This window comes from Physcomitrium patens, chromosome 12, assembly GCF_059467195.1.
Source record: "Physcomitrium patens ecotype Gransden chromosome 12, ASM5946719v1, whole genome shotgun sequence".
In the NCBI taxonomy this organism is placed as follows: Eukaryota; Viridiplantae; Streptophyta; class Bryopsida; order Funariales; family Funariaceae; genus Physcomitrium; species Physcomitrium patens.
The window spans coordinates 11,909,558-11,934,774 of record NC_143421.1 but is presented as its reverse complement, the minus strand read 5'-3'; the positions used below and the strand labels follow the sequence as shown (position 1 = coordinate 11,934,774).

Genomic DNA, 25,217 nt, shown 5'->3' with positions numbered 1-25,217 from the left:
TTTATTGTAAATATCAATGCTTATTATAATTATAGTTATATATATGTTTCAAATATTTATCTTTAAAAAAAATCAATTATATGTATATGAATTACAATTTTTAATGTATTCTATAGATTTATATAATTAAAAACTATTTCATGTGTGAAAAATTAGAGAAAATGGAACAATTTCAAAGAAATTAAATAATAATAATAATAATAATAATATGTTATTTGGAAAATAATCTCTAGTAACTAAAGTTTTTAAATTTTATTTGGAGAGCATGAAGAACATATTTGAGTGGTACAAAATAAATCATCAAAAAACATGTATATTTATATATAAATCAAACTTGTCATACATGTTATTTGATTGCATTGTACGAAGAAACCAATGTGAGTAATTAAAGAAACATGTGCATGTACATATACAATGCCCATACATTTGAATTTATTTCTTATGGTTTATTTTTAAATGATTTTTTTGTTGAAATGTGAATTATCTTCACCAATTGGATGCTAAGCATATGATTTGAGCCTATTCAACTTATTTATATATATTTAATGTTACTTTAAAATATGAAGAAATTCAGCTGCCCAATTTTTTCTAGTATAAATAAATATACATATTATAGTATATCCCTGCATACACATGTACATCAGTCACAGAACTAGCCATATTGTATGGATTAGATCTGAATTTTGTGAACACAAAGACATCATACAACAACACAACTTTGCTCAGGCTTCTACAACAAAATCACTATTCGTGCATCTACTATAATCAAAATGAGGAAGATAAACAAGGGAGGCAAGAGAGACATAGCAAACAACAACAAGCTCCATTTGGGTCAAAGTAAATAAGGAATTCAGCAAGGCAGCCATAAGGGGGTATATCTGCTCTGCTTCCTGTCAGACAGAAAGACTAATCCATCACCCCTCCTCTTCATTCCTAATAATGCCACACTCACTTTACAGGGGACATGTGCATTTTCATACCCATCAATCAATATAAAAAATAAGTTAATGTAACACAAACATATCAGCATAAAAATCTTAACAGTTCAAAAGTATATACACAGAAAATGAAGGACAAAAAGGATCTGTACAGTAGGAAAGAAAACGGTAACAATGGTGGAGGCTGTGATATATATATATATACATGTATACATACATACATATGTATGTATGCCCCGAAATAGCTCTCTCTCTCATTAAGAGGAGGAGAAAAGGGGGGGGGCTGAGTGTTGCTGTAGAGAGTAGTAGTGACAGGGTGGTGGTGTGGATACTAGCCAATAGAATGCCTTCTATGATGTCCCCACTACTTCCTCAGTCTCCCCCACTTTTCTACGTTGGGTTCTATTGCCGTGGGACGGGCCGGGCAGGGCTGGGCTGGGCTGACATCCCCCAGCCCCGCTCGTTCATTCTCCTAGTATCCATCCATCAATGTTTCATCCATTTCCTGCCTTATGCTCAGTTATTATCCATTTCGGCCTCCATGTGTGTCCATTGACCCCCCTGAATTTAATCCATCTAATTTGTTTCAGCTGTGTGGCTTTAATTCCTCTAATCACTGAAACTGCCGCTGCATTTCTCTCTTCATCTGTTTGCTTTTTGAAAAAAAAAACTAAAAACTAAAAACTAAAAACTACAGATTTTAATGTCATTATTTGTGAGCATTAGTTGAGCATCAAAGTCAAAATCAGCCAAAGTATGGAAACTATAAAAAATAAAATATTAAAAACCCTCTTTGGGAAAATCATGATGGACAAAAGGCTCTCGTTTCCTAGCGTGGAAATTCACAATAAGAAGTATTGCATGTATGAATGAGTGAATGTGTGTGTATATGTGAATGTGTGTGTATATGTGAATGTGTGACTCCCAACCACCTTGACCAATGTTTCATCCATCCTAATGTGCCTCAACTTTTCCCACTGGGGGAGATGTTGGGAGAACCCACATGATATAATAGTCTCAATTTTTGTTGGTCACACTGTGCTATTCTTAAACATGACTTTTAGTTTGAATATGGCTGTGAATGACAATAAGTAATCTTTAAAAACTCGTTCAAGTGTAACTCGCTGTGAGACAAAATGCTGATTTTCTTGTGTAAAATTTTGTGTTTCTTCTCTTTTGTGGACCATCACTGTTCCTAATTTTTAAAGAGCCATTTTTTCTGTAATCAATGATGTGTCGAGTCTGGGTTGAGGATTGAATTATTGCAACTCTTTCTTAGAAAAATATTAAAAATTAATATACTACTCTATTTAGATAATTCATAGTCCATGTGAATTTTCCAAATTTAGACTTTGCACAATATTTGTGTTTATTTATTTTTAATTTTAACTTTAAATTTTTTTACCATGATACATACATACACACATACAAGGATAGGATAAAATTGTATGGATTTTATTATACATGCATACATACATACATACATACATACATACATACATTCTACATCCTGGGTTGTATTCATGTCTGCAAATTTGCTGGTTTATTTTTCACTTAACCAAAGTAATAAATATTCACATGGGATTGCTTGAATGGGGTTTTAAAACAATTGAAATATGGAATAAAATGAACATATATCAATAATATTTTTTCTCATAATTTAGAATTGTAAAGTTCATCAAAAGCCAAAAACACTCTTGCTAGACACAACTCTGATCAATACCAGAACCCCTCACCTCCATTTCTTCATACATACATACATACATTTTGTGGATAAAGTTAATCAATTTTTGCCATATTGTTCATGGTTGCATTCTGAATAAGTTTAAAAACACTCAATAACATCAGTAGTATACCATCATTACCATAAAATTCATTTATTTAATTTATTTTTTAAATCCATATTTGGTAGTCATGAAAATAAGTATTTTAAATAACAACAAGATAATCAAATCATATGTAAATATATTCCTGTACTTTCTTGGGAAAAGATAAAGAGTATTCATATTCAGTATTTATAACTGTGTATGTGTGTTTGTATTTATATTCAGATTTATCATCTAGAAGTAACAAATTTGCAGATTTTATATTTAGCCCACTAGGATTCACTGTAAAGCAAAACTGAATCATCTACTAGCAAATTCAATAAATGACAACAAAATAAAATAAAATTGTATAAAATTGATTACTTCAAAGTTATATTTAGTTGGAGAATTATAATAAAAGTAGTAGTGTTCCACAGGTCACTTTTGTTATGTGTTATTTATATTCATCCATTTAGGATGAGATGTGGTCCTCCCCTGACTTTGAGATCAACTCCTTGCCCATTGCAAAAAAAAAAAAAAAAAAAAAAAAAAAACCATTTTCTGTTCTCACTATTATTGTAATCATTTTTATTCTCCTTCAAAGGTTGTTGCAAACCTTTGAATGCATGATTTTCAACCATTCAAAGAGTTAGACATATGATTAGAAAATATGAGAGAATGTGTTTTTTATGCTAGAAATTAAAGTGCTCATCACTCGATTGATTTTTCAATGCAACGAGTTAATGATTTGGAGTTTGAACTTTTCAATGCACACTTATTATCAACTAGAGTGACTACTAAATTTTAAAATTTTAAAATTTAGACAACTTTTCTCATTTTCATACACATTTTCGCAACCAAGATGAATTCTTGATAAATTGGTGAAACCTTACTTGAATGATTACTAAAATAATATAACAGTTAACAAATTATGACCAAGTGATTTGGTGTCAATTGTCTTTGTAAAATATCATTGTAATGCTTTGTGATACTAATTGTAAATGAATACACCTATCACTGTATTTCTCAAAATACACATGATTCTAAAAAAATGAAACAGATGAACTGTATTCTAAAATTAAAAATATACAGGGTGGAGTAAAGATTCTACAGTAGCAAAAAGTACTGGACCCCGCTTTAGATGATGGCTTGACTTTTCTTCTTTTTTCTATAACACAAGGAAAGAAAAAGGGAGGGTGGTAAAATACATGTGTGCATACTTCATCTTTTTTTTTTTAAATTTTAATTTTTTTTTTTCTTGGTAGAAGTGGTATAGTAGAAGACATAAAAAAAGAAGAATGGTCCAAAATTTTGTGTTCACAGAAAGGTATGGTGCATGAGAACATTTCATATGCATTTTAATTGGGGGGGAGAGGGATATTAAGCTGTGTGTTTGCATTTGTTTGTTTGTTTGTGTATGTGTTTGCTTGCTTGCTTGCTGCAGCGGTCATGGGCATTGCCACTGTCTCACTCTTGTGGCACTAAAGTGGAGGTGGAAATGGTGCTGCAGCAGTAGAAGTAGGAAGCAGGAAATGGAGGGGAATGATCATGATCATGGTGGAGGGAGGCAGTAGTACTACTACTGGAATTGGAAACTCCTCATCATGGGATAAGCTGATCTCTGACTCTTTGCCTGGCAGGCAGCCTAGCCTGACTGAACTGAACCCCCCCACTCCTCACTCCCCACTCCCACCTCTGCTGCGCCCCCAGTACTCTCTCTGAACCCTGGCTGCTGATCCAACTCCACACACCTACAGTAGTAGTATTGGAGCAGAAGCCTTGCAGCAGTGTGCAAGTATCTTTTCAAGTGATGAAGAGCAGGGGAAGGGAGGGAGGGAGCAGGGGAGATATCTATCTACCTGTCTATCACCAGGGTGACTGGGTGGTTGCTTGCTCACTGAGTGAGAGAGAGAGCGAGAGAGATTGAATGAATGATAGAAGGAGAAGAAGACCCCCCCCCCCTGCTTGGTATTAATTCAGAAGGGAAAAGGAGGAGGGAAAGAGGGGAAGCTGAGCACTGCTCCAATAAACTATATGCCTTGCCTGACCTTGACCAGCAGCAGTGGGAGTGGGAGTAGTAGCAGGAGGAGGAGGAGGACAGGGTGTTGCTGTTGTGGTGGGGGTTGTGTTATACCACCTGGCACAGCCTTCCAGGAAGTATGGAGCTGACAGTTACAAAAATGACACTAAACAGAAACACAACAATGCCCCACCGCCACCCCCACCCAATTCTCTCATCACCCCAAGCCAAGCCCAGCCCAGCCCAGCCAAGCAGAACCCTCCCATCCTTTCCCTTTCCCTTCCCATTACAGGGGGAAAATATGAAAGAAAGTGGGGAGTGGAGGGGGGGGGGGGATCTGGCTCTGGCAGGGCAGAGCATCAATTTTCCCTTCGTCCCCCATTCATTCTTTTTTCTCTGTGTTGAGATTGCTCCCCAGCGTAGACTGGATTGGAGCTGGCATTGTGAAAATTGGGGCCAGGGGGGTACCAGGGTGCATTTCATTGTTCTCAGGGGAACAATATCCCTTTAGTTTCCAAGTTGTATCAGAAGCACACCTGTTTTTTTATTTTTATTTTTGTATATTAAAATTCTCTCTCTCTCTGCCCCCCACCAGGTGCCAACTTGGTGGGTTTTCTTTACCCTTGGCTTCTGCATAATCTCATAGGGATGACCTCCTATAGAGGGAACTTGACCCAAGGAGAGTCTGGAGGAAAAAGCCTTGAAGTTTGCAGTAGGCTCATACTGTGCCACCAATTTCTCAAATGCATTGGCACAACATCCAATGCAGGGTTTGAACAGAACCCACCCTCCCCCACATACACACATGGCATGGTCCTTTACTACTTCCAAGGCATTACATCACTTCTTCTGCTCTGTTATCATTAGTATCCCTACTCCAAAGCTTATCCATATGAGGTTTGGCGACTACCTATTTGTGTTCATTTACTACAAGGTTCTCCAATACATAAAAAAATGATGTAAATAATTCACTTCAACTAGCTACTTTTTCATTATTGTTATGATTATAATATCCCTTTTGCTCCAATTTTCAATCCCCACCTGATCAAATCACACTAAAGAGCTTGATTGAGGGTACAATTTTGGCCTTAATACCAGCCACCACCTCAATTTTGTCAACTGGTATCAAACAAACAACCCTTCAAGCTTTTGAGAGAATAAAATCAAGGACAAATCACTTTTTTGTAAGTTAATTGACCCACAGGCATGGAAAGGGGGCAATACTAGATTCATGAAGCCACATGGTCCATGCTTGACAATTAGCTGTATCCTATCATTTGTCTTCTTGATATGAGAGAGCTCAATGCAAAAATCCTCCATCAAAGTCACTCTTTCTTCACCTTAAAATCTTGTACAGTCTATCTACCCTCTCAAAGCCCCCTCCTCTCCTCCCTAGTCCCCCTTCTGTTAACTGCTATAGAATACATATGCTCATCAAGCACTGCACCCCCACCCACTCCTCTCCTGCATAATGTATGGCCTCAGTTCAGGGGATACAATTTCAATGTTGAAGACAAGGTAACCCCCCCCCCCCAAAAAAAAAAAAAGAAAAGAAAAAAAAGACTTGCCACTACAAACTCATATGGGATATCTAAATGCTGGAATTCCCAGCTGGGTTACTTCCAGTCTGGCAGTTAAAGAGAGGGGAAGAATCAAGCAAATCAACAAACAGGCATCATGAGCCTGAGTCCCAACAAGTTTTGATGTACAGTATAATGCTGATGAAAACTGGGAGTACCTTTGAACGTGTACATATATATGCATTCTTTAAAAAATGGGATTGACTAAGTCTGTGGTCAATGAAATGTGACAAGTGTGGCAGTTGGGTCAAAGGAACTTGGAGGTTTAGGACCATAAAAGAATATTTATATGCTGTCTAATTGTATGGAAAGGACTTTTCAGTGATGAGCCTGTTGTAAAGGAGGGTATCCCCCCCCACTTGGACGGTTTTACACAGGCTTTCATAAGAGATTAACTGTTGAACCCTAATTTTCAACTTGGGTGCCAGTTACCACAAGTTGGAGTGGACTGGGGGTTTGTTCAGTTCATATGAATGGGAAAGAGTGGTGTTATGTTCTGTGTGGCCTTTTGGTGCTTTTCACATGTGTGTCCCAAAGTAATCACAAAGATTTATTTATTGCTTTTAAGAGGCAAGTAAAGTTGCTATTTTATTCCTTTTCTATTGATTTTCTTTTTACTATTTTATTTGGTTTTTTCATCTCTGTTGCTCATCCACTGCTGAACAATACAGGCTTTGCCTTGAATGATGTGTACTGCCTGGATGGATACCACACATTGGTGCTGGGATTGGCAAAGCTTTAACACAGTCATAACCTACATATAAATTAATAAAAAGTAAACAGACAGCACCTTGAATTATTCCTGAATATTGCTTCCCATTAACCATGATAAATTTAAATAAGTTCAGAGAATATTGTAGGGAGGACAGTTTCTTATTTGCACAGGCACGTGCTCTCTCTCTATTTTAAGAAATGTGCATATGTACGTATACATATATATATATATATATATATCACTAGGATCAAACACAGTGAAACCAGCATCAGCCTCCTCAAGGTCTCACTTACAGAAAGAGGTTTTGCTCTTCTATTGGCTGTCTACTGCATGTGGGTGTTAGCTCATTACACTAAGCCATGGCACAACATCAGAGATTTCTAACTTCACACAAAGTTGGTGTCTGTGACTTCACAACATGACAAAACTTGCTTCTCATCACACCCAAATCCTCCCTATATTCATCCAAGAGACACATTACAGTGGATAATGTACAGTCCAACAAAACAGAACAGCTTGGCCTAACACACCCACTCTAAATCTCAGAGCATGCAGGTTTGCATTCTTTAAAAAGAACACACTTCATTTCCCACTACAGGCCAAGTTTTGTCCCAACTGGGTTAAAACTTTTCACCCAATGTCCTCTGTCAATGTCTCTCCTTCTCTTTCTTCTCCTTCTTCTTCTTCTTCGTCTTCTTCTTCTTCTTCGTCTTCTTCTATGTGTACAAATGTGAAACAAAACAGCAACAAAGGAAGAGGGAGCATGAGCAAGCAAGCAAGATTGCAGCAGGGTCATAAACTCAACTCACATGGACCACAGGGATCTTCAAGGAACTGTGTAAACCGCTCTCCTCCAGCCTTTGATTGGGGTGAGCCTTGTAACGCTCCAACGGCAGAAGCTCTCAGGCCCGTCCCGCGGTACATGCACGGAGCGAGGGATGGAGGGAGGGCGGGTGAAGAAGTGCAGCAGCGGAGGCGCTTGTCTCCAGTCAGGGATCCGCGCCGCAAAAAAGTCTCGGGGGCCAAGGGGGTGGGCCGCCCGACGGGCCGGGTCGGGCCGCGCTGCCCGGAAAAAGAAAGTTTCGGCCCAATATAGGGAGGTTTGTACCCACGGTGGTTTCACACAGCCCCAGCCCCAGTTGGCCCCACTCGCATCGCAGCCCCTTCGCATCGCTTTGCATTGCAGCCCCCTGCTCCTTTCCTTCTCTAAAGCTCCACTGTTTCTGCGCCTCCTTGCTCTTCGCTCTTTGCTCTGCCGGGATCTTCCAGCTTTCATTCCTTGTGCTTTTCTTCCATGCCTTGCGCTCCTCTGCTTTTTTCTTCTTCCTCTTCTTCTACTTCTTCTTCTTGTTTTCTTGCTGGCCTGCAGCTTCGTTCGATCCCTCCCTGTCATGTGACGTCCTTCTGTTGTGAATTGTTCTCTGCTGTTGGATTGTAAGCGTTTGTGTTGTTGGCGTGTTTGTTTGCGCGTGTCTGTCCTGAGTCCGTGAGTGCAGATTATTATTATTATTATTATTATTTTTTGTGCTGTTGTTGTTGTTGTTACTTGTTGTGATAGTTAATTGTACTTTTATTTTTATTTTGTTGTGTTTTATTTTTTTGGTTCGTCGTGAGGTGAATGTGTCGTTGAATTGAGGCAACGTTGCACTGGATTGCCGTTGTGAAGTGGTGTTGACAGTGTTTCTGGGAGTCGTAGGCTTAGTTTGCGAAGCTCAAGTTGTTGTGGATCCAATAGTGTCGTTCGAGGTTCGAGAAATAGTTGTGTTGAAATCGAAGTGGTGATGGTCCGGGATTGTACTCTTTATCTTCGCTCTTGCCAGCATCTGATCTGTTATTCCTCCTTTATTTGGAGAGTGCTACGTTGAGCTACAGTCAAAGAGGTGTCTATAGTCATACTTTGTTTAGGAGGTTCTGTTCACCAGCTCCGCAATTCGCTGCAAATTCGATCGCTATTTTTCCGCCGCAGTATCTGTCATCAGTATCTTGTTTTTGAAGCATTGATTTCATATTCGCACTTTCAGTCTCGCGGCGGTTTCTTCAATTCTGTTGTCCGTGTCCACTGTGAACAACCTCCTCTCTCGTGCTTTTTCTCCGTCTCTTGCTCTCTTTATATTCAGCCTTCATCCCAATTTTCACGTTCGCAATTCTTTATTTGATAGGTAGATGATGTATCTGGTGCTCATGTAAGATTCTACGACCTTATTTGTTATTCTCAGGGTGTTATACGTCAAATGACGCTTTGAAAGTCTGTAGTAATGAAACTGGAGAGCGTCTTTGATTTTGAAGTATAATCGACGTGAACAATCGGCCGCTCACGACGTAGTTCAGCACCCGGTGGCATGAAGAGGTGCAGCACCAAGGCCCCGCACACAGCTTTGCGATGCAAACACCTTAGTCACTGGAACCTAGGATTATCTTTCACGAGAACTTGCAGCTAGTTGCTGGTATTCCTGAGGGCCTCCACCATCGAGTCCTTACGCAACAAAAATCAGGTATGACATACGGAGGGTCAAGATAGGAGTCATGGACTCTTCCGTTCGAGGATACCACAAACATCTCTGCTGGTAGCATCGTGTCCCCGACAAGTTAAACTAAAAACGCTTCAATTCGGCAGCCAAACTTCATGTCTATGATTTGACTTTTCCACGTCCGTTCCATGTCTACAATCCGCAGCACGCCACCACAACTCAGGTAGCAGTTACACAAAGTCCTGCACAGCTCCGACTCCACTCTGAATACGAATTTGTCTGCGGACCTATCTAAGAGGTCAGTCCAACCATGGCTACTGCATGTCTCCAGGGGCCACAAGGCCAGGTGCAAAGTCAGCATGGAGAGCCATTCTTGCCTCCTGGCTTCCGGTTTCACCCGACGGATGAGGAGTTGGTCAGCTACTATCTGACCAACAAGGTTCTTGACAGCAGCTTTGCTGTTCACGCCATTGCGGAAGTGGACCTCAACAAGTGCGAACCTTGGGACCTTCCTGGTTAGTAAAACTCCGCCTCCTCAAGTTTCCAGAGAAACTATCTCCGAGGAAAGTTAGTGTGACACTTGTAGTTAGTTTACATAGCCATCTCGCAAATACGTGATAGAAAACGTGGAGTCGGTTCTGCCTGTCAATTTCTGGAGTAGAAACGGCTGAAGTGATCTGAAATTTAATGTGGTGTGGAGCGCAGAGAAAGCTAAGATGGGGGAGAAGGAATGGTATTTCTTCAGCCTGCGTGATCGCAAATATCCCACAGGCATTCGCACTAACCGAGCCACAGACGCAGGCTACTGGAAAGCGACTGGAAAAGATCGAGATGTATTTGCACATGGCCGGCCTCCTCTGGTGGGCATGAAGAAGACCCTGGTCTTTTACAGGGGCCGCGCTCCTAAGGGTGAGAAGACCAGCTGGATCATGCACGAGTATCGGCTTGAGGGTGATGGTGGACATTCTCTGTCTCCTCGAGTCAACAAGGTATGCAGCAATTGCCATTTCGCATCCCGTTTACGAACTTGAGCGAGTGCACGTCGCATGTCCGAACATATCTGAATAGATTTTAGGTGTGTTGAGGCAAGTCTCTGCGCCCGAAATATTGAACAACATCGATGTGTTTGTGCTCAGGACGAGTGGGTGGTGTGTCGCATTTTTCAAAAGAATTCTGGAGGGAAGGGAAGTTTTTTGTTCTCGGATTCCTGCATGCGCAGCCATGCGGTGATGTACCAGATTGAGGACACAAGGTCGTCTTTGCCACCAGTCATGAATAATAACTCACCAAACCCAACTGTCACTGATGGAGGGACCTGCACAGATTGCGAGACATGTGCCGGCACTGAGCAAATGCCTGCTTGCTACAACTGCGTTGACGACTTTGATCATGGTAAGGAAACCAATAGCGTCATGTCGTGGATCAATGCGCAATCGACTGGAATGGACATCCTGCAACAAGTAGGAGATTTGAACAATCTCAGCAACATGCTTTCAAAGCAGTACCCTGTGTACGATGCTGCTTACGAGAAGGGCATGAGCCTGTCAAGGCAGCTAGGGTTTACCCCACAAGTGCTGTTGCAACCCGCCAACATGACAACGCCTACAGGATTACGAGTTACGAGCTTGCGGCCGAAGACTGAGCCATCATCCTTCAGCGAAGGCGAAGACGAAGCACAGAGCATTCCGGAGGGGTATGGCTACGACGGCTGGCAAGCTGAGGACGCCGAGGCTTCTCTATACAATAATAATGACGGCACAGCGGACGATTCGTCATCACCATTGCAAAGCTCCACTGGAGGCACCGAGTTGTCTTGCTTGAGTGGGAGCTTTTGTAGTGGCGACCATATGAATAACTTCAAGTACCGATTGCAGGACATTACTGCGCTAGCCGACTCTGGCCTTGGGACCGAAATCTTAGGCTGGTGTTGCTGACGCAAACAAGCGTTTCTCCAGTGTACTCATTGCATCCTATGCAAGAGTGAGGGTCTGGTGCAAGATAACCTCAGAAGGATCTTTCTCAAACTGTAAAGGAAAAAGGAAGGGTGGTCCTCCATACACTGATCCTCTTCTCTCATTGATGGGTATGCTGCAATCCTATACATAAAGCTGTGCAGACCATCTATATTGTACATTATCTACGGTGCGAGTTTGAAGATTGGTCAAGAGCTCGACGTGGTGGCGCGTCCACGATGTGGACTCCGAGGTGTCACCGACAGTAAGAAGGATGTCACTCCCAATCCGGATACACTTGTATATACTGATGTAATATAAGGTGTATTTTTTTGGTAGAAAAAAAAATCATGCACATATGTAATTCTTTTCATCAATGATTACACATTTAGGTGCACAGGATGATTAGCGGCAAGTTCACCACACAAAGAAAGGGCCGATGTGTGCCGCTGAGGATAGACTCCGCGATGATTCAGGTCTGTGAATTTAGACAGGTATTATAAGGGCAGGCGGAGTGCACAAGTCAGATCAAGAAATGTGATGGTGCATATTTTGGCATTGCTTTTTATTGGACATCAACAGAAATTGATTGGTTAAATTACCGCCGATATTGTAGACGCAGGATTTCTCTAGCAACCCGTGTTTAGGCTGACTATTTTTCATAATTTCAATTCTCCACCCCTTTTTCCCGGTTATGCTTCTATATTCCCTCCACCCCACACTAATACCTGTTTCATTTCACTGCTCTGGTGCATACCTGATTCCTACTGTTCAATTCGTCTTCCCATGTCGACAAGGTTTGCGCTTTGCGAGGAAATCCTTTTCATAAATCTCCACGATAAGTGAAACCCGTCGAACTCTGAAAAAAACAGCTTCTCAATCCCCTTTCCGTTAATACACACCCTAGCACTTGGATCACATAACAGCTACAGTATTGCTGTATATGTTAATTTTGGTAAATTCTTCGTACCTATCACCATCTTAAGCTTGGCATGACGCTCTGGTTCACAGATTTCTTTCTACATGAAAGCATCGCCAATTGTAGCCGAGATTAGAGCTGCAGAGATTCCTCAGATTTAGTGAGAAACTTGCGACAGCTCCACTCATGTGATGAATTTATGCAAAACACTGCTAGAGGTTGTAAAATTTGTTAACCGGCCATGACCCAGATCTGGTCCATGCATGGTTCTGTTCAAACAGCGGAATGATTGTTGAGAGGAGAATGATTGTAGAACGAAGTTATTGGCTTAAATTCTAGTTTGATTGAAGCAGATTTGTCGACAGTGTGGCAACCATCGTTCTTGGATTAGTTGGAGCTCCACTCGCTGAAGTAAAGTAGCTTTGCCATTCTACAGTGTTGCACAGTGCTTGGGATGTTACAGCTCTATTCATGTAATATGCCAGTACTTTATTTTAATTTTATATGTTGTTATTATGGACTTCGAAGCGATATGCACACCCTGTTTAATCTATTTCTGGATAAGTACTGGATGATGACAATCATTGAGATGATGCTGTCTATTTGCTGCTTCTACAAAACAGTCTGGAGCAGAATAAGTATCATTCTACAGCAATCTGACTTCAACTTCTTCGAGAAGAATTGAAAGTTTTGACATACTCTTGAATATGGAAATATGATGTGGGAAAATACGTGCAAGCAAATACAAAAGCAACTTGACTTTATAGATTCATTTTTGAGAGAGCCGGACCAGTAATGGATGTCAAAAAGAATATTGAGATCTAAAGAAGAGTTGACAACCCTCTTGAACAACACAGTTTTTATTTTTATTTTTATTTTTTTTCATAACCATTTGATTTTACATCCACTAAGAAATAGGCAGATAGGTACGATATCTTCTACTCTAAAGTTTGCTTTGGTAAGAGGTATTAAAGCCTTTGTAGTTTTGTTCTTTTGTTTTCCTCATCAATTAATATAACTAATGTATTTCAATTGTATTAAAATATTTTAAAAATAAATAAAAGAAGAAAATCTTTAAATTGCACAACATATTTATAAAGTCTTTAAAATAGTAGATCAATTAATTTCTAATGAACTAAACTTTGTCAAACGATTTAAAATGCTTGTTTGTAATATTGCTAAAATATTCCAATAAAAATTATTACATTATTTTATTTTTAGAATTTTAAAAATGTGTATTTTGAGATATAAGACTTGCTATCATTGTGTGTATGTATATAAATTAAAATTAAATATTAAAAGATTTAATACTGTATAAATTTCTTGTTAGAGGTTGACAAACATGTTTGGATACAAGATAGGTGATGTAACATAGAATATTTTTTTTCCTATCTGTAAACAGGTTTAGTAGTCAAACAATTCTAAAATGTATATATGATTTTTTCTTATGTAATAGTAAAGTGTTGACCAATTATTGAATTTGAAGGCTTAAGGTATCTGTTGCAAAATTTATATTTAATATTAGAAGATTCAATGCCATATAAAGTTCCATAGATATTGATTAAATTTAGAAAAATAAAATTAGTTGAGATATTCTCTGTAAATCAATATGCTTTGCTTGTTTGTACCAAAGATCTTTGGTTTAATATAACCTAATCTTACATAGATAGGTTATAGTTGTTTGTAACATGATTGTATCTAAAAAGGTTTAAATCTAAATTTTTCTATAAAAATTAATATAAAATTTTCAAAAAAATATTATGCTCAAAAAAATTTGCTAATAGTTTTTAGACCTTAAATTTTTTTATTTAGACCTTTAACTTTGTAGAATATTTTTTGAAGACTTAGTAATTTGATGCAATTTTTGAAACTATCTTGGTATTTCTTTAAAACTTTGAATTAAATTAGTTTTATTTTAAATGATAATAAATTATAAGTATGATATGGCATAAATGCCTTATGTATCCACCAAAATCTAAGGAAATATAGAGCCATTTCAAAATTTAATAGTATAGCTATAAGACTTCAAGATTGTTTAGTATTATAGACCAATTGATTTCTATTTGTTTATATTAAGTCTTAAAGACATAATAAAAATTGCATCAAGTTACTATTATATGTTTATATATATATATATATATATATATATATATATATATTTATTATTGCATAAAAATGAATTTTTGGATTTTCTTAAAAAATAATAAAGTCATATGCATATTAACTAATAGCAAGGTAATCTTTGTTCTATGATGCAAAGAATCATTTTAATAATTAAAAATAAATTTAATAAAAATAACTCATCTTAAAAATATATATATATATTTAGATGTATAAAAAATAATTTAAAAGATAATAATAAGTAAAATACCTATACATATTATAATAGAGTTTTCTAAATTTAAAATAATAAATTTATTTTTTTAATATAAAAATTTGGAATTTTCATATAAATACAAAAATTACATATGTTAAGGTTTTTTTTTACTTAATTTTAAGAAAATTAATTTTATTATTTATCTTTTTATCTTTTATAATATTAGATATAATAGGTTTTTCAAAAAATAAATAAACATTAGGGATACAAATCTATACAAACTTATAAAAAAATTAACACACAAATAATTAAGAATAGAATAAATTTAAAAATATTTAATATGTATATATATATATATATATATAACTTCAGTGGCCAATGTTAAATAGTAAAAAACTACACAACTTTGAATCAAGAGTGAAGTACAATAAGGGCATGAATAAGAGTAAGAATGCCTTTAATCTTAACTTCATATTTGTGAGCCACAAAGAAGGCCATATGGAAGTTTCCAGAGACCACAGGGTTTGCATGACAAGTATCTAAGATGAATAATACTTTTATAGTAGCTTTTGAGAACCAAGAATTTTCAAGAAACATTTTTTAAGGCAACATGGTGCATCAAATGACACTTCTAGATTCAACTTGGATTTATATAATTATTTTAATGTACTTCAAAGAAGATTTTAACTGCTTGAAATATTTCTATTTATTTATGTTTATTTCTAATTACTAAAGCAACATAGATATTTGTAATCAAAAAAATTTCCTTATTTTTAAATTTTAAATTTTAAGAATTTATCTTCTTCATTTATAATATTTTAAAATATTTTATAAATTTGTAACAAGTTAGAATATCTTTGATTGTAAAGAAAAATACTTTAAAATAAGTAATTTATATTCATTTAATTATTTAATGATTTTTTTAAAAATTAGAATTTTTGTTGCATTTAGACTTGGAATTAAAACCACTACTTTAGCTATAGCTGCAACATTGATAAAAAAAAGTTATTTACTGGTCATATATCAAATGCAAGCCATTTTAGATGTTGAGTTCCAATTTATATTTTAGTTTTTTGCAAAAAAATAAATTCTTAAATACATTCTAAAATATTTTTATATTATTTTTAAACTATCTAAATTCAAATATTATAAGAGGTGAATAAGTCATTGACTAAAATAATACACCGATAATTTGTTTTAGCAACAACTAACCAATTAGATGCATTAACCAAGTATAAGTCTTTCATAAATCATTTTAAGTTTCCAAAAATAAACAATAAAGACATTATTTTACAAGAATTTTGAATTAATTTAACATGGTAATTTAGCAAAGCATTGTAAAGTGATAATCTAAAATACTTGTGACATAATAACGAAGGAGATTTAAATACAAAATTTCAAGTATAGATAATTTTTTTTTTTAAAACTTAAAAAATTCTTCTATCTTATAATTCTTTATTGTTATATTAGTTTTAAAAATTAAAGAAAAAAGAAATTTTAGTATGTTCAAAGGATAAAATTTTAAAAAAGTTTTTATAATGAAAAATAAAAAATATTGAATATGCAAAGAGCAAGTAAAGAATTTAGAAAGTAGTAATTTAGGTGTTCTAATTTATCATAGAATCTAAAGAATTTATGGAAGTTTTTAAAATCAAAATTTAATTATTATACAATTCATAAAAATATATTATTTAATTATAAAAGTGATAATATAAATAAAAATATTTTGTAAAAATTTATAATTTAAATTTTAATTTAAAAAAATTATAAGTAAAATATTATCTTATAAGTTTTTATAACAAAATTAAAAATACATTAAAAAAAATTTATTATCAATATTATTATGTACTAATAGAATTTTTTTAAAAAATTTATATCTTTTGGCACAAAGAGGTATTTGGTTGAAAATATATATATTATAATTTGGCCACCAATAAGAAAAATAATGTTTAAAATAGATTCTACAATATAATATATAATTAAGCTAAAAATGAGGATCATATAGTCACTTTATACACCTTGACATATAATTGATGAAATTAAACATACTCAAAAGTATTACTTTTAATATATATATATATATATATATATATTTACATACATACATAGCTTGATAAAGCCAATTTTGAGTTTAAAATCAAGATAAAGGAATTTAAAGTACTAATCATAATTTTGAAAAAAAATCATTAAAATTGAGATTAGAAAACTTTAATAGATAATCAAATCTAAAATATTATAAAATTAATGTGGCTCATTTTAATAGAGTTCATTTAAAAAGATAATGTATTTTGATATTTTTTATATTATCAAATTTGATGATTTTGTTATAAAATGAATTCACTACATTAAATAATTTGAAATAAAATATATGATAGAAATTGATATTTTAAAAATGATTGCAGACCAAAGTTTAAGTTTTTTTTTGAAATTTCTTAAATATCAATATTTTGATATATAAAAAATGGCATATTAAAAGGAATTTCAAAAAAAATCCACGAAACTTTATTTGTAATAAGTTTTTTTTTATAGAATTTATTAACAATTTTTATAACATCATGTTGCCTCAAATTAATTTTTAAAAATAAATTTAGATTTTTATGTTGTAATTATAAAATATGTTTTAAAATAAGTCATAAGATTATTAATATTTAAATATATACATAATTAAATAAATTTTCTTCAAATATTTTTGCATACACCTTTGTATTACTAAAATTCTACTCAAAATTCTTATATCTAATATTAAAGATAATAATAGTTTTTTATTGATAATATTATTAGAATATCTTTTAATAATTTAATTTAATAAAATATTTTAAAAATATCTATATTTTTTTCTTTATAACCTTTTTGAAAAAAATAATCTTAAGACTTATACAATTGGCATGTAGAAAAGAATTTATTCATTACATCAATATATTATACAAGTCTATATAATTTTCAAACTCTACTTCTATTTTTTAAATTAAAATAAAAGAATCTAAGTTCTATATTTAAACTTTGAATTATATAAATATAGAATATATCATTTTCAGCCATTTCTACTAAGATAATTATTTAAATAAAGTAATCTATATTTTAAATTTTTTGATACTAATACATTATCAATAATGATAACAATTTATTTATTATTTTTTATTTTTAAGCTTTTTTAATATGTATTTTTTATATGCATCATAAATACATGATATCTTTGATTGTAAAATTTTAAATTATTTCTACTAATATTTTATAATAAGAAATATTGCTTAATTATATATAAATTGTAATCATTTGCATGACTTGCAAAACTTTGATATCAACTAAAACAATAAAGAACATCTTATCAAAGTCTTTGTAACATAAAATAGATTTAAAATATTTTAGATGGCCAAAAGAATATTATTTTGGTTACAACTATACATAAAAATAATTTGGCAATCACATGCATAATATATATATATATATATATATATATATATATACTTCTTTATTTAATATGGTAATTGTATTCATATCATTGACTTTTAATAATTATCATCCACCAATATAAGACACATGTCTACAATACTAAACATAACTCTATAAAATTTTACATGAATATATAATCTCTACAAGATTTTAAGCTTACATCTTTGGAGTATGATTTTTGTTAATAAGAATTCTAATCATATACCAAATACAATGAAGATATGACTTATGATGTTAAAGTAAGAATTAGATACTATATAGAAGATATTATCTTAAGTAAGTTGCTAATGGTAAAAAAGTAGCAAAAAAATGAAGATAAGTTACTAATGTGGCATCTAGATTAAGAAGAATCTAGGATTTATTTAGATGAAGCAAAGAAAGATGAAGATGGTTATAGATGAAGTTCAACTATAATAGATGTAAACTCTTCCTATAAGTAAAGGATGTTGGAAGTGAAAGGCATTTCATTCCATACTTCTTTTGTATGCAATATTTTTTATTTCTACTTACTTGAGTCTTGCTTGTTATATTTTTTCAATAGATTATGGGCCCACACACACTTTATTGTACCATTCAAGTAAGTTGATGTCATTTTCTAGTGGTTGTACTTGTGTAAAATAGATCTTATGGTATTTGCTGATGTTAGGATATGTAAGATCTAAACTTGTATTTTGGCATAAAGATATGCTGATTTTGACCTTATAGATCTCTAACATTGCTTTGTGGATTTTTAACTCCTAAGATTGTGATTTTAAGATCTTATAGAAAGACCTTGATAGTGCTTTTTTGTATTATTGAAGTTGTTTCACTTACCTTGTATATATTATAAAATAATTAGTTTGAAAGAATAAAATATCTTAATAGTAAGATTTATTGGAGTATATATATATATATATGTTAGAAGCTTCAAAACTTGAATTGAGAGTGTTTTGAATGAGAAAGCATTCAATTATTTATAAAAAGACATTTTGAGGTTTTCCTAGTATAAAATTGTTTTGATAATTTTGAGTTTATAAAGATTTTTTTTTGATATTTTTTGATAGAATTCTTCTTAGACATGGCTTTTAGTAAGGATAAATATTTCAGAGTGATTGAAAGTTTAGAAGACACAACTTCTACTATTATAAGATCAAAATAGAGCTTTTATTGGTATTTTTGGATCTTTGGAACATTGTAGAGGAAAGTGAAGAGTCTCAAAGCATATATGCAAATGCTAAAGAAAAGAAAGTCTTAAAAAGGCGTAAAAAGAAGGCTTTTGGCATAATTTCTACTAATTTGGATGAAATCAATTTTTTTCACATTATTTCTTATAAATGACTAGCGGAAGTATAGAAGACTCTTTGCAACATATATGAGAGCAAGAACTTCTCCAACATCATCTTCTTAAGGAAGAAATTCTTTACTTGCAAGATGGAAGAAGGTAAAGACCTCATGGCTTATGTCAATAAGATAAAGAATCTTATAAACCAACAAGCAATTGTTGACAAGCCTTTAGAAGAAGGTGATATTGTCATGACCTTGCTTATGAACCTTTTTGAGTCCTATAACTACTTCATTATAGTATTGAAGTCCATCAAATCAAAGCAACTTATAATGGTTTACATGACAACAAGACTTACCTATGATGTAACTAAGAAGAAAGAAAAAGAGCCTTAAAGTGAAGAATTGCCTCTTTTTTTAAGGCAAGACAAGGAGAGTTATTTTAAACAATGTAGCAATGTGAGAACTTCCTTCATTTGTAGAAAATGATATCATTTTGCATGAAATTACTACAAAAAAAAGAAAAAATATTAATAATATACATGAAAAATTTAGAAGTGATGCTTTTACATTTATGACAAGTGAAGGCACTTCTATAGCTACCATATTCAAGTAGATTGTTGATTCAGGTACCACCAAACACATAACTCCATTCAAATATTTATTTAACACTTATGAAGAAATTTTAGTAACAAATATTTTTATGGGAGATAATGGTATGGTATAAGCCATTGAAATGGGCTTCATTTTAGTGGAGATTGTTGTGAGATGGAAAATCAAAAAGATCAAATTGAAAAATATCTTACATGTACCTAAGATCAAGAAAAACTTCTTTTTGATGAGTAAATTAATTTCATATGATTACAAGGTACAATTTGATAAGAATGGATGTTTTGTATAGACATTGAATTGATATGATATTGCTAAGAGCTTTAGAGATGGAAATCTCTACTTCATCAAGTATAAAAAAGTGAATAGAATTGAAGTGGTTGTATTTGCTAAATTTACACATGATCAAGACAAATTTGGTATTTGACATCTTTAGTCATTTGAATACGAAGAGCATGAAGGAACTCCAATCCATAGTAAGTAGCTTGGATCTTAGACCATCATGCAATAATGCCATGCTTCTTGCTTGTGAAGGTTGTATTTTAGACAAATAACAAAAGGCCTCAATTTCATATTGAATTTTGTGTAGAAGTCATAGTGAATGCAATGTATAGAAGCAATAAGTGCCTTATAAGTGCATTTATATTAATTACTATAGAAGAAATATAGTATGGAAAGAAACCTTATATTTTACATATGAGGACTTTTGGATGCATTGTTTATGCAAAGATACCAAATTATATGAGATCCAAACTTAATACAAAAGGTACAAAATGTATATTTGTTGAATATTATGAAGGTACCAAGGCATATAGGCTAATATGTTTGAATACCAAAAAAATCATTAAAAGTTGTGATGTTGAATTTTTGGAGCATAAGAATGTTTGTGAGCACTTAGAGATGTATCTAAGTATGAGTAATGGTATGTTTGTGGATACCTCTTTAAATTCAGCAAAGAAAGAAGAACATAAAGATAATGAAGATGACAAAGGTATAAATGAAGATGAATAGACAAAGAAGATGAAAAAGAAGGCATCTACAATTCTTAAAACTAGTAACGAAGATGTTGAACATAATTATGATGATGAAAAGTACCAACCTTTGAGCGAGAAAAGACAAGCTTTAAAAGAGAAGAAGCTTGAAAAAAAACTTGAAGTGCAACAATATGAATCTTCTTCAAATAAAAGAAGATATCTTTTGGAAAAAAGAAGACCATGTGGTGAATGGTGGAAGAACTACATCTTTAATAAAGTAAGTGAAGAACATGCTAATATTACACTTCTTGTTGATCCATTGAATTTGTGTAATATAATGAAATCCACAAATACTATAAAGTGAGAGAAGGCCATGGAAAAAGAGTACAAATCAATCATAGACAATGAAACATAGAAATTGACTCAACTTCCATCAAATCAATCTTCAATAAGTTATAATTAGGTATTTAAAAGCAAAAAAGATGTAATAGATAAATTTATGAAATATAAGGTAAGATTAGTTTCCAAAGACTACTCACAAGTTTTTGGTGTTGATTTCAATGCCATTTGCTCTTGTGGCCAAATTCACCACTATTAAAACTATTGTGGCAATTGAAGCAACAATAGACTTTGAGATGCATCAAATGAATGTGAAGATAGTTTTTTTGAATGAAAAGTTTGAAGAAAACATCTACATGGATCAACCTCAAGGATTTGTTGAAGAAGGCAAATAACACCCTATTTGTAAGTTGAAAAAATCCTTGTATGGACTAAAACAATCATCAAGAATATGATATCAACATATTAGCACATTCTTTGTAAATGAGAGATTTGAAAGGAGTGAGGTTGATCATTCCTTGTATGTGATGCAGTCAAATGAATTCATATTGACTATTAACTTCTATGTTGATGATGTAATCATATTGAATAACACCATAAACAAGATAGATTGGTTAAAGACAAAGTTAAAAAAGAAATATAAAATGAATGATTTGAAAAAACTCTTTAATTATTTACGAATGGAGTTTGAAAGAAATTGTGGTAAGAAGACCATTACGATGAACCAAAGCAAGTACATTGAAGAAGTGTTTAAATAATTCAACATAAAAGAATACAAGTCCATTAAAACACCTTTGGAAGCAAATTTGAAGTTGATGAAGGTCATGGATGAAGAATTTATTGAAGTTAAAGATGAAATGAAAGATGTTCTATACAAAGCATCAATAAGTTCAGTTGTGTATGCAATGGTTGACACAAAGATGGATCTTGCATATGCAGTGAGTGTTGTGAGTTAACACATGTCAAAGATTAGAGCAATCTATTAGATAACCATAAAGAGGATTATGAGGTACTTAAAAGAAAGTTTGAACTTCAAGTTATATTTTGGAAGAGATAATATTATATTATGTAGTTATTGTGATGCAAATTGGGCTAGAGATTCAAATGATAGAAGGTCAACAATGAGATATGTATTCTTTGTTGGAGTGGGAGCAAAGTCATGGAATTTCAAGAGACAACCAAGAATTGCAAGATCTATAATAGAGGTAGAATACATAGTAGCAAGTCATGATGCAATGGATGCAATTTAACTAAGACAAGTTTAAAAAGACATTAGACTTGTGCAATTGGAAGCAACTCTAATGAAGTTTGATAACCAATGATGTCTTGCTTTTGCAAAGAATTCAAAACATTACTCAAAAACCAAGCACATTAATATTCAATATTATTACATAAAATAGAAGATTGAAATGAGAGTAATTGACATGAAATATTGTGTAATGAAAGACATGTTTGTTGATTTACTAAAAAAAACACTAATGAATGATAGGCATGAGAAGTTGAGAAAGATATTATATTTATAAGCCTTTGATTAATAGCAAAGTGAGAAAATTAAAATAAAAATTTGATATTATATAGAAGATATTATCTTAAATAAATTATTAATACTCAAAAGTAGCAAAAAAGTGAAGATAAGTTATTAATGTGGCGGCTAAGGTTTCAAGTGGTGGCTAAGTTAAGAGGAATTTAGAATTTAGTTGGATGAAGCAAATAAGGATGAAGATAATTATAGATGAAGTTCAACTATAATAGATGTAAACTCATCATATAAGTAAAAAGTATTGGAAGTGAAAGGCATCTCATTCCATACTTTTCTTGTGTGCAATATTTTTGATATTTATATGTTCATAATTATAAATACAACTTCTTTATTTAATGTGGTAATTATGTTCACATTACCAACTTTTAATAATTATCACCCACCAATACAAGATACATGACTACAATACTAAACATAACTCCACAAAATTTTAGATAAATATAAATTCTCTATAAGATTTTAAGCTAATATCTTTGGAGTATGATTTTTGTTAATAAGAATTCTAATCATATATCAAATGCAACCAAGATATGGCCTATGATATAAATGTAATAGACTTTTATTAAGTAGATATTACAAAAAGCCAAATATCAAAGTCTAAATTAATGGAATTGAATAACTTAATTGTTCCAAATCAAATAACAAAAAAATATCAGAAGACTTTTAATAAATAAAATAGAACAATTACAAAATATAAAAATGATACAACACCTATCTGTATTAATAAATTACCATCACTACTAAACAAAAATTATTAAACCTTTTATATAATAAAACAAAATAACACTAAAAATTGATTAAATATACTTATTTTTTAAATAACTTGAAAATATTGATGAAATACTAGGAATTTTGACTATCTATGAACTACTTATCCGTTTTTCCAAAAAACCTACATAATTATTTAATTTACAACACCACCGGTATAAAAAAAAACATATTCCAACCACAACCTTTGTTACAACTAGAATAAATTACCATCTAATAAATACAATTCAAAAAACAACATAACTACACAAGTAACACTCATACAATAGATCTAATGTATGTGAACAGCTGATGAAATGAAGCTGCAAGGATTGAAGCCTGACCCAAGAGTTGTTAGTACTTTTCAATCCAACGTTGCCATTCTTTGGATTGAGATGGCCCAATTGGGTTGCCCACTCAAAGTATAACATTTTTCACACTATTTGCTCTTCATACCCTTGAGACTACAAGAGCATTAACAATAATGTAGCAGTGAGGTGATACAAAGCGAGATTGCATGAACATGGCATGAGATAAGAGGCAAAATGGAGACTTCCGGTTAAAAAGAATCATCATGACACGTTCAGAAATAGTTCTTTACCGAGGGCTCCCCATGAACCTGGAATGGACTTGGTCTTCCCCGCAGTCGCAAACTTTCACTGCACCACAAAGGTTCTCAATTCAATCAGAAAGAAGAAGACAACGACCCCTACCTAATTCCTAACTTCTGAAGACGTTACAATATTCATCTTACAGTATTCATTTTGTAGTTAATGCCTTCGATTCTACATGTTACAATCAAAGTTTATACGGTAACCATGAGTCTATACTAAGTAAGCAAGGCATACAGCAATCTAATTAGAGATGCAGGTCCACCAATGTGTTGGAAACTAATGGACACTGATGGTCGGTTTCAGTTCTTTGATACAATCACATAAACCAACTCATCCAACGCATTGTTCCATGGTGACTTATAATGAAAGATGCACTCGTAAAGTGAGTTCTACCGAGAAGATAATAGATATCTCCAAATGAACCTATTGTGAAGGAAAACAGTATCAAACTGGCAGAGTGTACTTCAACTAATTCAGAAGTACGAAGTGGTAAAAAAGAGACTAGTTCTGGACAAGTTGCCGTAGCATTTAGAACCCATGTAAATTGCACGTTACATCAAGAGAAGTCCAATCTTCTAGAAATGCAATTATGACATATATTCTGGCACAAACAAAATGCCAAAGCCGCGGTATGAGAACAGACCTGAGTGATTCGTCTTGGTAAAAGCAATGCTGGTTCTCCTCAAAGTGCCAAGGGAATCTTAGACCGAACTTGCACATCCAATGGAGGCATTCAAGTAGCAACTTAAAACAGTCGCAGAAGAAAGGATCGTTGTACCACCTCGAACTCCTTTGACAATCACCTTGAAACCCACATATACGAACTGTAGAAAACTTTGCATTTTAAATGGGCAAGTTCAAAAAGAAACTTCCGACAACGGAAATTGTGATCACATGCAATTGTACTCAGCGTGCCATACTGGTTTCAGCGCCATTCAGATACAATCCATGCGGCAAGAACAACTCTAGG

General features: G+C 33.3%; 1 protein-coding gene across 2 annotated transcripts; it reads left to right on the top strand.

The window, feature by feature from the left end:
* The first annotated feature begins 8,192 nt into the window (after positions 1-8,192).
* Positions 8,193-12,171, top strand: LOC112289742 (uncharacterized). 2 transcript variants are annotated; one of them, XM_024535243.3, is made up of 4 exons: positions 8,305-9,550; positions 9,732-10,041; positions 10,232-10,515; positions 10,663-12,171. In XM_024535243.3, exons 2-4 carry the CDS (start codon positions 9,837-9,839, stop codon positions 11,458-11,460), a joined length of 1,287 nt encoding a protein of 428 aa, XP_024391011.1. In that variant the 5' UTR covers positions 8,305-9,550; positions 9,732-9,836; the 3' UTR covers positions 11,461-12,171. The 2 variants fall into 2 exon arrangements, with proteins under 2 accessions (XP_024391010.1, XP_024391011.1); XM_024535242.3 differs by having other exon boundaries at positions 8,193-10,041.
* Positions 12,172-25,217: the final 13,046 nt, after the last annotated feature.

Bases quoted from the DNA above. Each gene is read 5' to 3' on its own strand.
- LOC112289742 (XM_024535242.3), top strand. From the start codon at position 9,837: ATGGCTACTGCATGTCTCCAGGGGCCACAAGGCCAGGTGCAAAGTCAG. The intron at 10,042-10,231 runs GTTAGTAAAACT...TGTGGAGCGCAG, and splicing joins CGAACCTTGGGACCTTCCTG to AGAAAGCTAAGATGGGGGAG. The intron at 10,516-10,662 runs GTATGCAGCAAT...GTTTGTGCTCAG, and splicing joins TGTCTCCTCGAGTCAACAAG to GACGAGTGGGTGGTGTGTCG.